Raw genomic sequence first — 15,685 nt, 5'->3', positions numbered from 1 at the left:
TCAGGGCATATGGGCAGAATTCATTATGTCTGGCTGAACAAGCCAATTGTGAAGGCGGCAAAGAAGAAAAAAAGTGTGCATTTGTATGTCTGATGGAGACCTGAGATCACTCACAGAATGAGAGTGCCAGACTCTGATGTCCTGTACAAACATTCTGATCACAGGTATCCCGAGTGAAGGCTTCAACCTGAGTATTACAAATGAAGAAAGCTGATTCGAGGCCTGCTAAATAAAATTAAAAATCGGGATGTTTAAGTGATGAGCAGTGATTGAGCTGTTGGATGCGTACATTGTGTCCTTGAGGGCTTCGCTGTGCATCTCCAAATGCCACCAGACTGATCTCTGCCACTGAAATAAACTTAATCACACATCTGTAAATGTTACAACCATTTCCTCATAGACCTTCCTGGACTTTGGAGGTCCGCATTTATATTCAGACGCATGAACCAAAGACAAGATTGAATGTTGATACATGCAATCAGCACGCCTGAAGCACGACATGCAACATATTTAACAAACCACAAATGACTGAAGGGAATTAGAGCAAACGCAGTCTGCACTCTGTGCTTCAACAGGCCTGTGTAGAATTTGCTCGCTACTTTGAGAAAGATTTCACATTCTCTTGATTCAGTAAAAAAAGTATAATGTATGTTAATCCCTCAGGTGTCAATCGGAACTCTGTTCAATGCATTTGAGATAATAGTGAAGAAGGGGCTGTTCCTGTCGAAGAGCTGCAAGATAAAGTCAATGGCAGAGTCAATAACAATAAGGTTGTAGGCTTTAATGAGGAATGTTAATTTAAACACAATCAAGTGGATTTCAGCTTAGCTGATTATCAACCTTGGACTTGTATGTTGCTGTTGATAATGTTGTCGGTACAGAGAGGGCATGTTTATCTGTGACTGCTATTTTTAACAAACAATTCAAAACCTTGTGGGTTTATATACAAAAAAAGTTAGGCAACAAAACTGTTTAAAGACATTTATAAAAATACAACTCTGTGTAAAGAAGTAGTAAAATAAACTTTAATTAAAGGATCCAAAGTCACTTCAAGCCTGGTTCGCTGCTCTCTCCTTGATCCCATTCAATCAGCAGCTCCGAGGACACCTCTGTAAACAGATGATCCCAGTCCCAGCTCACATCATCCTGAAGAGCAAGGAGGAACAGAACAGAGGCCGAGAGCAGGAGTGTAGGAAGCAGAGGGAAGCACACCAAGAAGGAAAAGCAGAGAGCAAGGAGAGGAGAATGGGGGTGGGGGGGAGCAGAGGTTGTTAATGTACACATCATAAATCTTGATTACCTGAGAGACAAGAGTGGCAGCCTCCACTGGTGCTTTCAGAACAGCTGGGCAGTTCTTTATGTGGAGCTCAGGAGCTATATTTACTAAAAAAGAAAAAAAAATATTCTCACCTCTTTCACCTCCTGCTCTGGGGCTAAAACCTTAGTGAGAAGCTTCAAGTCGATCTCTCCATCCTGAAGAAGGAGAGATGTAAAAAGTTCCTGATTTTCAGTAACTGATGAGCATCACAGAGCTGAAGAGGCCATCTTGAAAAATGAATGAACCCAAACGCCATGACTTACTAAAGTTTGGAAAGCAGAGTAATGCTTGAGATCGTTGTCCAGATCTCTGTAGGTCATCACCTGGCTCACGTGGATGCTGAGAGTACAAAGAAGTCAGAACAATGAAGAAAAGTAAGCCAGAAAAGAAGAGTACCAAAATAATTATGCCTTCACTTTATCTGATACAAATCTGAGAAATATCTTCAGATAAGTTTGAGGTTTCCTCTGAAATAAGCTTCAGGACTTCAAGCAAAGACCACAGAGAGAAAAAGATGGTTGCCAACTGTTAAACGCTTCAAATTGAAACCCAGCTGCTTATCAGTGGGTTGAAATTAAGTGGGGGGGGGGGCTCTGAAAGTGGCCGGGACCTAGCAGCGCATGCCAGTCCTACTTACTGCACATTATACGCTACATTGCCCCTGCAATGAGTTCAATGTGGATATTATCTCTCACAGAGAGCAAGCCCCAGCCTAATAACCTCCACCACTGTCATAGCCTTGCTACACTGTCGACACATGTCGCCGTGTCTCTCACTGCCCTGTAAATCAGAGGACCTGGGTAGTACGGGGCCTGGAAACGGAGTTGCATAAATCACATCAAACTGTTATTTCTCTATTTCAGACACATAAAGCAAGGCGCACTGCGACATCACAGTCCCCACAGCAGCCTGCTTATAAGTATCCCGGGCACGGTCAAGGGTTAACTGTCACCCGCCTGTCTGGGACGAACAGTTCATATTTATTTGAATCTAAAGTGGTTGGGGGGGGGGTGACTTTAAGGAGCACCTTGGTGGAACAGCAACCTGCATCGTCAGATCTTCCTCCTGCACTTCATCAAGGTCCGGAATCACAGGAATATCTAAAAACAGAAGCAATATGATTGTATCTGGAAAAGCGTCAAGAATAAAGTCAATGCTTATCAATGCATAAATAGTTATTGAAGCACACTGCTTATCCAGCGTGAGGCTGCTGGAGGTGTGTGGGTCTGCATGTCATCTACGCTGTGTGACACTTTCTTTTCTCTCACTGCCTCATAAGAGCTGACCTGTCACAATAGCCATGCGGCTATGAATATTCAGCAGGCCGGGCAGCAGCTCATCCTGCTGTGATGGGGGGTGGGGGGTGGGGTGCTGGCCAGGGGCTCCCCCAGAAAGCCCCCCCCCCACTACCTTAGCATTTGGGCCCTGTCAGCGCCACAACCCCCAGGACCCACGGTGGCCAGTAGGCCGACCTCCACGTCCACTCTGCCACTCCGACTGGGGCCGCATCCAGCCATGTGCAGGAGTATTTCGTCGCGGGCCCATCTGTGTGGGGTCGGAAGTCACCGGGCGGCCTGGCAGGGGCTGCGGGTGGCAGCCGCCAGCCCGCTGCTCAAACAGTGGGAACCCACTTTAATTGGCAAAACGCAACAGGACAGAGTATGGCTCTGCTCCCAAGAAGGCCAGGGCAAACCATCACAACGTTTCTCAGACTGACATATTTATTTAAAAAACTGAAGCATTATTGAGAAGTAGCTACAGAAAAAAAGGAAGAAAAAAAAGTTAGGACTTAAAGAAATGTGTTTTTATCCTATGAAACATAGTTCCAGATGGGGAAGCAAACTCTACCCCCTTTCAAGGACTACATCCAAGTGTTGATGGAGACAGAGAACGAGGAAAAAGAAGCTAGACGGCTGAACTGCATGAAGAAGGTTGTCAGTAATCTCTAACCACACTACTGCACCCTGAGGGGAAAGTCAATAGAGCAGCTAAATAGAGGTGGGGAGATGGAAGTCTGAATCTGATGTGAGGAAATATCTCAGCATCTGTGTCACCCCTCCTTCAAAATAACCGCTGAAAATAAACTGTTTAAAAAGGCATCAGTGTGTGTGGTGTGAAAACTGAAAAAAAGTGTCAAAAAGTAGAACTCAATCGTTGAGTTTCACAGGATCGCAAACCTTTTTTTTATTTTTTCCGATGACTCATTTCTTTTTCTTTTTTTTTAATTAAACCCAATTAAAAATGCCATGCTCGTTTAGCTGCTGACAAGATTCATCTGTGTTTCTGATATCCAAATAAATGCAGGCGCGGGTACTTCATATTCATGAGGCCCTGGTGACACTTTGTCCTCTCATTTACAAAGCACAGCGTTCAGCAGAATCCGTCCCCCCTGGACTCCCAATCAAATTTAATGGTCTTAGTGCAATGACATCAAAAAGCTTTGCCTTCCAGCTTTGCAAAAAGCTACCTGGCTTGCCTATGTGTCCATTGCTCACTTTTTTTTTTTTACTTCAGCTGATAATGTGCCCCTAACACACTTCATGAGAGTTCAATGTGAACCACAGATCATATGCTGTCTATATGCAAAGTTTGTTAAAAAATAATAGAACAGGAGTTTCAAATGGTTTTTCCAGCTCAATCTATTACAAGAGGTCAACAAGGCCGTTGGAGGTGCTGCAAACAGGCGTTTTCCTCCAAAGCAAAGGGCGACTTCATCAGCAGGACTCGTCTCTCCTCAGGGAAGCACACATCTCATTCAGCCACTTCCTGCGCTCAGCTGGACGTGTATCAAGGTGGCTTTTGTCTGGCAGCAAGCGGGCCACGCGTATCCCTATTACAGAGCCACGTCCGGCTTCCTCACTGAAGCATGTAAATATCAAAAGGGGATAATTTGCTGAGAATGTACACATACTCCCGGTGGGCGCATTCCAGGCAGCGACTTTGAAGAAGAGGACATTTCTGCGCACCACTTGTGCTCCAGTAATCTGAGTCCAGCCAAATTATTACCTAGGCGCAAATCCCTCTGAAAGGACTCCTAAGACAATATTCAACTCATCGAAGTGTAAGAGTGAGACATGAAACAGATGATTGTGTTTGGGAGACTGGGGCTATTTGAAGGGACCAGCAGGGCGCTGCGGGGGCAGGTGATAGGAGAGGTGGGAGCAGGGAGCCGGACAAGCCTTCTCTCTGCAGGTCCCTCTGCTTTTAGCCAGGAGACATAAGGGATAAGGGTTGGGGACATAATCAAGATTGCAGGGGCTATCTCACTAACCCTCAGCACTGTAATTTCCAATGGCCCTGCCTCCAGCTCTGTATTAAGAGGTCTCCCTTTTTTCAGAGTAATAATCTTTCCAAAACCAGCTGTCTGTACTTTTTATTCAGCTGGCTATTTATGGACTGCAGCTTTTGCTGGTAAAGCATTGATTTTTTTTTTGCTGTTCAGCTTCATATTATTCCAGTTATAGTGTTCTTACAAGACTCAAAGATGTGTTTTAAAATAACAAAATAAGATTTTTAATAGATAAAATTTGAAAACAGAGGGAGTGGATGCTGCACAGCTGTAATAAGTATGCTTCAGAAGGAGTGATCAAGATCAAAAATGTCAGTTGTTAATTTGTCCAGTGCTAATATCTCAGACACAGGGGTCTGCAAGTTCTTCAATAAAAGGAGGCGAGCGCAGCATGCTAACTGCTCTATTCTGTGACTGTTTGACCGATACGTACAACAACTGCGAAACAGAACAATTATCTTCAAGATCACCTCAAAGAAACACCCAGCCTAAGTTCACACTCTGTTTGGTGGGAGCCCAAAGGTCACTCAGTCAGAGCAGCAGAGCTAGCAACACATCTGTATTCAGCAGCCTCTATCTGACACTGTGCGTGCATGCAAGTGTGTTTGTGTCTGCCATTCCAGGTGGATGGCTTCCAACCAGCCGCAATGCTTTCCATTAGCTGTGGGTTTCTATAAATGAAAGCTTGTATTTAAAGAACAAGATTTTGATTATTTCTGGATTGAAATGTATAAAATGGACTACTTGTTTGTACATGCTGGAAACATTTTTTTTTTTTACATTAAAAAAACTTTAAAGGGGAGCTTTTTTTAACACAAATTTAGATTTCTTTGTGGTCTTATCATAAAAAAAATGAGTGTTGACTGATTCGTAGAATCCATCCCTATAGTTTTTATTTTCAAAAACCCACTTCTTCGGGTTCTTATTCAGGGTCTCACAGATCTGAGAGGTTGCTGCATTTACGAAAGTGTAAGAGATGAGGTGCAACCTGGACAGGTCACCCATGCAAATCATCCCAGAATTTGACCAAATGAGCGATCACATGGGTTTTTATCATGAGGATTATGAAATGAACTTTCACAGAAAGACCCACATTCACTGTATGTTTGTTTTGCTGTCCTTTTGAGTGCTAAGAAAGCCTTTAATCTGCACATTTTTTTCTGCAAAGTTTAGTCTGAGTTTGAACTACTTGTAGCAATTTCTAGGAGTCTTAGTTACTCTGAAGAAAATTCACTAGGAATATAACATGCCGATGCACTGTATATTTAACTGTTTGTGTGAACAATATGTAAAAAATAAAGTTACCGGTAATACCAAATGGGAAAAAAACTTATACACTTCTTAAATCTCACAAATGTATTCATGGCTTTTACACTGCCTCTCTACATTGTTCAATTTCAGCTGGATGTGCTTCACATGGTCAGTAGCTTTCTCCTACTCTCCATTCATCTCAAATACATTTGCTAAAGGTGTAACGAGTAATTAAATTAATCAATTGTTTTCCCACCATCCCATCAGATGGATATGTCTGAGGCATGTTGTTTACCAAATTGACCAACACAATGAGAAAAACCGTTTCGGACTGAAATAAACCAACTATATAAATCTTTGAAAATACCATTTGAATTTTATTTCATTTTACTATAACGTAAAAACGACCAAGTACCATCACAGCGGACAACACACACGTGATGGCAGCAAAAAACTGATCAGTCCATCATTCCAGTCCAATGTATGGAAACACTTTGACTTTTGCAAAGACACGTGACTATACAGTGGGCTAGAATGTTCTAATAATGTGTTATTTTGATGTGGAAAAACAACAGTGGGCTGAACATTAGGAAACCTAAATGTGAATGGATTTACCCTTAATTCCCATTTACTTGTTAAACATACATTTCATTATCTTGCAAGACATACAAGGAATCTTGAAAACTTCACCTGTACTGTTCAATACCCAGGTATTTATCTCCGAGTCACACTGGTTGAATTTTAGGCTAAAGATTTTAGATCAGTGAATTGGATCAAAATGAACCAATATAAATTATGAATCATATCATTAACCACAAATTATGATATGAATCGAATAATTCTTAGAATGAATTGTTACACCCATTATATTAATATATATATACTTCTGTTTAATGGTATTTAATTGATGCCAATATAATTATTTGCATTTGCTAACAACAAAAATACCTTTAGATTTAATGTTATAATATTTTAACTCTTCCCAATGATCAGAGAATGAAACCAGTAAACAGTTTATTCATTGGTTTTTTAGTGAATAAGGGTCCTGGGATGGACTGACGAACTGTCAGGATGTAGCCTGCTATCGCTAGTCAGTAACTGGCCAGGCTCCAGCATCTCGATAGGAATAATGGTTGTATAGACACTGGATTAATGAACGGAAATATTGAGATCTGTAAACAGTTGAATTTTACTAGTAGATCCAAATACTCCACACAAGGTCTGATTTGAATTTTTTTCCCCTACTTACTCAGTGGTTAAACATAAACTTTTAGTTCATGAATCCATGCAGGATTCAGGAATAAATATGACATGAGCGTCACTGAAAAGCAATGATCTGACTGTCTGCTTATCTGCTCTATTTTCAAAAGATAAATGTGCGGGAGAGGCACTGGAGGGCTCCTTTTTGCCCGTGAGGAGACATCACAAAGAGTAGGGGGGTGGGGGGCTGTAAGGGTGCTCTTACCTCCTTCATCATCTGATCCTTTGGGGGTTTGTGGTCGCAGGCGATGGCTGTAGGAACAGGAAGTGTGAGCGTATGAGTTACTGAATGCTTTTAAAACTCATCCTGACAGTGAGGTCATGCTGGGGAGTCGGAGGCGAGAGAGCTGGCTAGTAGGCTTGGCTTTGATGATTTACCCATTTTTGTTTATTTTCCAAAAGCTTTAAGAACGACTGCTTCAGACAAAGCCACACTATTGTGTTGTCAGGGCTGCAGACAGACTGAATAACCCTCATTTGTGTGCAACTACAAGTCTGTCACATTGCAGCAAAATACTAAGGCCAAGTTTAACAATATTTCTTAAAAATTGTTGTTGCAGTTGTATGAAAATATAGCACCTTATTAATCATGCAAAAAACTGACAAAATAGGCAAATTGTTTTACTATAAATGCAAAAATATGCACCCGGAAAATTAACAACTTTGTTGAGCTGTCATGTGAACTTACTCCTCAAAGTTCTCTGTGTGTCTTCTAGAAGATCTGTAAAACCACAGAAAAAAGCATTAGCATTTACGCCACAATCAATCAGACTGCATAGTATTACCCTTTTATCATTAGTTTCTTCATGGTCACCTATTTGTTCACATGCCCCTACTCTTGGCAATTCATCCTCAATGACAACTAAAGAAGTTACTAAAACTTCTTTTAAGGATTTTAGTTTGACCAAAAGGATTTTCCTGGGACTGCTGGTTGTGTAATGCCCCCTTCTGGGCAGTTGTTTCTCAGTACCGCAGAATTCCTTCCATGTTACTACTAATATAGATCACACACTGCCCAAAGAAAAAAAAACTACAATCTTTAATTTTTTTAATCAAAAATGCAACTGAAAATTACATCTAATAAATATGTGGAATATCATTCTATTTATTGTAATATCCCAGGAAAAGTTGACTATTTTCTTTTTTGACAACCTTTTGTAAAAGGTATATTGATACAAGTTCACAAAACATTAAAAATTAAATGAGTGAGAGTCAATTATTCTGGATTACCACTTGTATTATGATATGAGCAAAATGAACAAAACTGAACTATCAAAAAAATTGTGTTTTTTTTTACCCCACATATTTTAAATGCAGTTCAACACTGAAGCTAAAAATCACAAATGGACTTTCCCAGCTAGGCATGGATGAGCTGAAGAAGCCTACCTGCCTGCCCTTGAACTGTGTCCTGTCTAGGGGGCGGGAGTGGCGACACTTAAGACACATTACAGGCCCCTTGATTAAGACTCATGTAAGGCAAAGCGATAGACATGGTAAAACTGTCTGGAAAAAGTTGTTAGGGATAAAATATATTGTGGCAACCTAGTTTCAAAGGTTCATCAATAAACTGACAGATCATTTAGTGTCAATTACAAGTGATAGATCTACAAATCCTGGGATTTCTGCGCCTGGATTAGTGGGAGGAGGGCGGTGGTGATTGAGCATGAGGGGTGACATTGAAAGGAAAAGTCCTTGCTGGTTCCAGTGGGGACCATTACTTACTTTGTTTCAGAAAGGATCAATGCACGTGCAAACCCCCTTTACACCTCTTGTGTTTCAATCACTTTCAGACTCAGATTCAAGCCCAGTTACGCAAAAGCGGCGATACAACACGCTGACCTTCTGTTTGAATGGAAATATCCATTGAGTTTGCTGTTTTTCCTGCACTAACGGTGCAGTAAACTACGTAAGTAAGCACAAGTGACTCCGCCCGTTGACTTCAATGAATCCTCCGTGTCCTCATTTGCATTGAGATGAAAGAGGAAAAGCAGAGAGTGGCAGGAAGAAGAAAAATCTGCTCACTGGTATATTAAAACATCTCATGTTCAGTTTAGAAGAGTATTGAGATCTCTGGAATAGTTAGTTTTGGATCAAAACCTGTGGCGAGCACTTTCCATCTGTTTCAAATATTTCAGGAATTCTCTGTGTCGTGCTCCCAGAGTAAAGAGCAGACTGCAGTGGTAAGGGGTGATAAAGTGGCTTGAACCCCTGTGATGAAGTGTCTGGCTGACTAACAGTGCCCTCCTGTGGCTGATGCATTAACCATGTCAATTACTGCCTTGCTCACAGATGAAGACGAATGGAGAGTTGCCCGCTCAGAGGTTCCCTCTAACCTTGTTGATGCACAGGCTGAGTGCCAAATATTCACTGATAAATAAACTCATTCAGCAGTATGAGAGTTCATTAATAACACATAACACAGACTTGCTGTGTCCACTTTGAAGGAGACGGGAGAGTGGGAGTGACGATACGTACTTGGCAGAACCTGATCCAGAGCTTTCTTCTGCCCAGCCACCCTGCCGCCGGGCCGGCTTAGGAGGGGGGCCCTGCAGAAAGAAATTCATTTTTACTATAGAAATCAGTCAAACCTAATTTTGTCATTTTGACCATTTTTGCATTTTTTTCAAAAATTAAAGCACCAATACGGCATGATTCTGCTTTAGTCTCGTTTTTATTTTAATTTTCTGTCAAATCAATGTATTGTTTAAATTAGCACAGATACGATGTGCTTCTTTGACTTTTAAGATCAATAAAAAGAAATTTGTGTCTCAGAGGTGATTTAAAAGGATAAATATTCCAAAAACCAACTTGAGCGTATCTAAAGAATGAAGGGAAAGACCAGGAAATAAAAGTGCCCGTTCTGGTTTTAGTGACCAGAGGCAAAAAGAGCTGCTACATTTCTACCTTTGTGTCAGCTAAATTTAACACAAGTAACAGTAAAAAAAAAATTTAAAAAAAGAAAACTTCAGTTAGCGTCAAATCCACTCGTGATTAGCAGTGTGCGGCGTAATTTAATGTTGAAATCTTTTTAAAAATACAAAAAAGGTATTCATGTTATGAATGTTATTCATGATAATGATTGTCAAAAGCCTTCATAGATATCGAAAGCAATACCTGATGTGTAAAACAAATATTCATATAAAATGAAACGATGCGACTAATCCATGGTGGCAGAGTAACAGTTGTGGTTCTTCATTACCAATTTCCTTAAAGAAAATTAAAACATTTCTAAATTAAATATCTTGTTACACTTGACAAAACTAATTCACTACAATAATTCATTTCATTGTACAAATGACAATGACAAATAAAGATCTACCTATCAACCTATTTTAGGACAATAGATCTTGAATAACTGTTGATGAGTCATTGGATTTCAAAACATCTTTTTAAAGCAACACATGTAATGATAAATTGATCTGATGTTTTTTTTCAGTAAATAATGTGAATAGTGAATGGTCTTGTTTAAGAAACCAACTTGCTTAATTTGGGGAAACATGACAGTTTAAACCTTTGAAAGTAACTTTATATATAGTTTTGATCCTAAAAGCTGCAACAGTCCGTCTTCAAAAAGATTACTGTCTAACAATAAGAATTGTTGGACTGCTGTAGAGGTTAATATTTGGCATTTTGAGGGAGACATATCAATATACCTACTTTGAAGATATAAAACTTGTTTTTTGAGCAATACAAACTTATTTTAAGACCCAATATTTCCAATTACCTGAACTATATACCTAAATATGAGGGTTCATGGCTACTTTCAAGATTTCATTTTGACTTAAAAGGGCAGGGCATCGCAAAGTACTTTGAGATCTCCTTAAGACTAATTCTATTATTGGCAGTTTTTCTTTTTGACTTGGTTGTGTCCAAACTCCCTGACTACTTTCTTAATGCACTATTTCAGGCGCTCACCGTTTTGATGGGGTTTCTGAATCTACAATTCCAAAATCCAATGTCCTGGAAATTTCCCACAAGTCTCTACAAAAAAACTAGCGTGCTAACAAGATTGGAATATATATGAACAATTTGCCATTTGAAAAAATATATCAAAATTAATATTTTTGGACATTCTACAAAATTTCATCATCAAAACACAGTGGATTCATAAATAATCTTCGTAAAATGTTCATATTTATTAGCTTTTTACTTTGGCAAAAGAGTGACGTCACTATTAGCGTTTTGAAAAAGAAAAAAGTAGTGAGCATGTGTCTGAATTGCATTAAAATCGAGGGTGCGAGCGCTATGAAGTCTTTTAGGGGTTATAGAGAGGGAATTTGCACGTTTTAACTTGTTTTGAGAAGAACATTTTTTTCCCGTGTAGGGTCGTGTAGGAAGCCTATTTGTCTGACAAAACATCTTTAAATGCATAAATGGTAAGCAGTCTGCTACATGCTAAAAAAAAAAGATCTGCTTGCAGTATTCTATCACTCATATTTAAGTGTGGGAAATATATGTCTGACCCAAAAACAAATTTTTCTTTAGGTTTTTCTTTCTGAAAATAGCACGCTTCTTGATCCTGAGACCAGCTCCGGAATGAAGGAATTCCTCAGGGAATATGAGTGTGGAAGTTGACTACTATAGACAAATGTTGGAAATGAAAAAGGCTCAGCTTTCCTCATTACTAAATTGCGTCTGCAAAGGACAATGTGTTCCTGATTAATTTATTTCATTTATGATGAAAGGAGAAATAATCTTTCATGACTGGTTCCTTTACCGAAACCATTTATAAATTTAAATGTCACCATTAAGTAAGGCAGAGAAGAGGGGGGGACCCCCCCTCTTCCCTAGTATATTACTATTAATCAGGAGAGCCAAGGCTGAGCAAGCTCTCTCAACTTTGTGTGATTAGTAACTGTCTCTTTAATAAGAACCGAGATTATTACAATGACAACTTTCTGAGCAAGATTATAAAATTCCTCAGAGTGATCTCTAATATTTAGAATTTTTTTGACAATGAGTTATTTTCAAGAGAGACAAGATAATGAGGTCAAGCACCCTTGTGAGAAAGAATTTTATCCTCTGCTATTTTTTTTTCTCTTAACAAAAATGTATAAGACCATACATGTCCTGAGAAGCAAAACAAATCTCCTCCTGTAAATCTTCATGACCAAATATGAACCCGACAGTTGTAGTAAAATAGTTTGGGGCTGTTCGGGGCAATTAACTTATGGTTTCTAAATTAAGACTCACTGCCAGTCTGTATGGAACTTGTGGCCAAACCTTAAGAGCCCATAAAAGCAACTTTTTTACTTAAACAATGTCAAGAATGTGACCAGTCAGTTGGGTATTTTAGTCAGGACACGAGAGGGTTAGAAGCAAAGAAAAAAAAAAAATCTGAATTGCACGACACTGAAAAAATGCATTGCATGTGCACAGGAGGTCAGAGGGGCGTGAGAATATGGGTTCATACATTAGGGAAGTTGGCCTAATTTGGAAAGAATTGCCTAAAGCGAGTGCACTACTGGAATTTCTGCTTTGGGAATGTTGGCCTGTTTACAGTCCAGCAGAGCAGAGATGTGACCGATTCCACAAATGCCAACAATAGCATCGCAATTTCCTTCTATTTGACCTCTCTCATAATGTTTAGTCTTACTTGTTAAATTCTAAATTTACCATCATCCTTTTTTTTTTTTTTTTTTTAAGAGTTCACAGAGAAAATGTTCCCTCTCTATGGGGAGTGGTGTGTAAATTTAAATTATGCCAGGAGTTTTGCACAAAATAGCGCTTCAAACTCTTGCATGTAGATAATGTTAGTGTTTTAAAATAAATGTTTTAATATATGTGTTTATTTCATGTGTTTATTACTTTTGTATGCACTGGAACAACACAAAAAAGCAGAACTTAAGTCAAACCTGACAAAAATTCAACACATATGAAAAATGAACTGGACAAAATGATTTAAAAAAAAAAGCAAGGCTGGAGAGAACTGATATAGCAAAAGTGCAATCCTGGAAGAAAGTGATACAAAAGTGGAACTTTTTGGTAAAGGACATCATAATACTGTTTACAACAGAAGAAATGAGGCCTTCAAAATAAAATATACAGTACATGTTGGACCTTCAAAGATTTTTTAGGTTTGCTTTACTGGATGCTTTGACTGTCTGAACGCCACTGTTATCAAGACATTTTTGATGCACAACATAGTGGTCAGAAAGCTGCATCTCCTTCAGAGATCATGGACCTCCCAGGAGAACAATGACCCAAAATGTTTTAGAAAGCACTCAGAAATAGATCCAAATAAAGAGCTGGAGAATTCTGCCAACAAGCAATGAGTCCAGATCGAAATCTAATAGAACAGCTGTGCAGAAATTTTAAAACATTAAGGAGAAAGGATCCTCTTGACTTGAATAATCGGGAGCAGTTTGCATAAGAAATGTCCAAAATTCACGTAGAGAGGTGTGAGATACACTTTCATGATTACAGGAAGCAACAATTTTTTTAAAGGGTGCAACTAAATATTAAGTTATGGGTGCCAATACTTTGATTCATGGAGTGAATTTTAGACAGTTTTTTTGTTTCCGTTTCTCCAGTGCAAACAAACAAACGTAACAACAACAAAACGGCAAGAACCAAAAGATTTTCAAACAGAACTTTCTAAGAGCAATATGCATTTTCCGATAGAATTAGGAATAACAATATACCTATGGGGAGGTACTATTTCATACCAACTAGAAATAGGCAAACGTGCAAAAACAATTTTAAAAAGGCATCTAAAAACTGTAAAAATGTTTAAAGTAAATTATATTTAGAGCATTAAAGGCAAATGTCAGGCATGGTCAGGCAACCTACCTCATCAGCATCATGTGATTCATGTATGGGACAAAACAAAGCAGTTATTGCATCGGGAAATGTTTAGACAAAAGAAATGCAGCTAGCTTGGCCTTATCAGTAGATTACATACTTCTAATGATGCAGAAGTGGAGGACTTCCTTGCATGGCGAGAATCTTCAAATGACGATTGGTTCGCCTGAGGACGAGCTCTTCGTCCAGATTTAGCAACCTGGAAAATGAGGAGGAACTTAGGAAAATGTTTTTTTTTCATCAGTTACTAAATATTTGCAAGTTTTGCTTTAAGCTTTTCATGATACTTGGGTTTGCACAAAAAAATGCAACATGTCTTGCTCCACTAAATATACATGAAAAAAATTTATCTATTATTAATACCCATTAAAGGGCTGCTGAAGCCCTTCATAGCTACCGTAGGCAAAGGTGGGGTAAAGCAGACCAGGTCACCAGTTTAGGGTCACCACAACCATCCATTCATCCCTAAGGTACCATTTAGAGTCACAAATCTCTAATCAGGAAGGAACCTGGAGAGCCTATAGAAAACCTAAGCAGGCAAAGGGAAATGATGTGAACCTGACCCAGGTTCACCAACAAAATAAGTTTAAAAAAATTGAGTTGCACTCAATGTATAATCTTTATCACAGTTTTTGTTTTGTTTTTTGTAAAAATGCATAATAAGAATATAATAACCTATATATATATATATATATATATATATATATATATATATATATATATATATATATATATATATATATATATATATATATATATATATATATATATATATATATGTTTTTTTTTTGTTGTTGTTTTAGTAGTGCCCCTGTCGTGACCTTGATCTGTTCTACATAACTGTCTGGTATAGCTTTCTATGAAGGTAAAATGCAGAAAGAACTGTCCCCTAACGAAAAAAGGTGCATGTCGGGAATTTTTTCTAGCTAGCATAGCAAACCCTTTCGTTAGATAGCAACTCGAGTACAAATCTGTCGGCTTTCGTAGCCCAGAAACAACAAGCTCATTTGTATCGGTGTCGTTGACTGTTTCAATAAAAAGTGAACTAGCTGTAACAACCCCCGGCGTTTTAACTTTAGGGCCTACTAGTGGCTAGTTAGCTAACCGTACCGTGATTTGGCTTTTAAAGTGCGTCTTCACCCCTTACGCCACACAAATGTGCAAAGACGTGCTCTTCTCCACCTGTTATGAACCAATTCAACCAAACTGCTTACGTTTTTGGGCGCTCCACCATATTCAAGCTGAAAGGTGTCGTCCATTTTTCTCCTCAGCTGAGGAGAAAAAGACAGAAAACCAAGCTCCTGTTTGACGCTAACGCGTTACATAGCAACAGCGTCCATAGCAACACCAATCAGCGTGCGAATCCGAGTTGCTTGACTAAAAGACAGGAAATCAATTAACGTTTTTATAATTGCCCACCTGTATTTAATTTCAAAATATTACACACATCACCTAAAAAGTATATATTTGCCATACAGTTATAAAAACAATAAAAGGAGGGGGATGGCAAAGCTTTAAAAATGGATGTGGCTAATAATTCACAAATTCACATTTATTTGGGACCATCTGACGATAAAAGTAAACAAATATACAATATTTTCAGTTTTCTGCAAAGAAACAAAAATCATTCTGAACACAGTTCCCTTCTTTTGCCACTAGATGTCAGTGTTGTGCATGCTTTTAAAAAACAGACGGCCCATTGAACGGTAGCACTCAAAAGCGGATCAGGTTGCACTCCTGCGCACACTTGGTGCACCTCATAA

At 39.0% G+C, this 15,685-nt stretch overlaps 1 protein-coding gene across 2 annotated transcripts; it reads right to left on the bottom strand.

Annotated features, from left to right (window-relative positions):
* Positions 1-766: 766 nt before the first annotated feature.
* Positions 767-15,283, bottom strand: ift43 (intraflagellar transport 43). 2 transcript variants are annotated; one of them, XM_020713681.2, is made up of 10 exons: positions 15,137-15,265; positions 14,023-14,121; positions 13,911-13,931; positions 9,594-9,664; positions 7,807-7,839; positions 7,324-7,370; positions 2,346-2,418; positions 1,582-1,657; positions 1,411-1,473; positions 767-1,146 (listed from the first exon to the last, which is right to left on the bottom strand). In XM_020713681.2, the coding sequence occupies exons 1-10, from the start codon at positions 15,179-15,181 to the stop codon at positions 1,045-1,047; spliced, it is 630 nt and encodes a 209-aa protein (XP_020569340.1). In that variant the 5' UTR covers positions 15,182-15,265; the 3' UTR covers positions 767-1,044. The 2 variants fall into 2 exon arrangements, with proteins under 2 accessions (XP_020569340.1, XP_004082379.1); XM_004082331.3 differs by lacking the exon at positions 13,911-13,931 and having other exon boundaries at positions 15,137-15,283.
* Between the last annotated feature and the right edge of the window lie 402 nt (positions 15,284-15,685).

Source organism: Oryzias latipes, chromosome 22, assembly GCF_002234675.1.
Source record: "Oryzias latipes chromosome 22, ASM223467v1".
NCBI classification, from domain to species: Eukaryota; Metazoa; Chordata; class Actinopteri; order Beloniformes; family Adrianichthyidae; genus Oryzias; species Oryzias latipes.
This window is presented reverse-complemented; position numbering and strand designations above follow the sequence as displayed.

What these genes read in the sequence shown, in the direction of transcription:
- ift43 (XM_020713681.2), bottom strand. Translation starts at nt 15,181, where the DNA reads ATGGACGACACCTTTCAGCTTGAATATGGTGGAGCGCCCAAAAAC. An exon ending in AATCACATGATGCTGATGAG is followed by an intron (nt 9,665 to 13,910) that starts GTAGGTTGCCTG and finishes TTCTTTCTGCAG; the next exon opens with GGCCCCCCTCCTAAGCCGGC. An exon ending in ACTCTGCTTTCCAAACTTTA is followed by an intron (nt 1,474 to 1,581) that starts GTAAGTCATGGC and finishes CTCCTTCTTCAG; the next exon opens with GATGGAGAGATCGACTTGAA.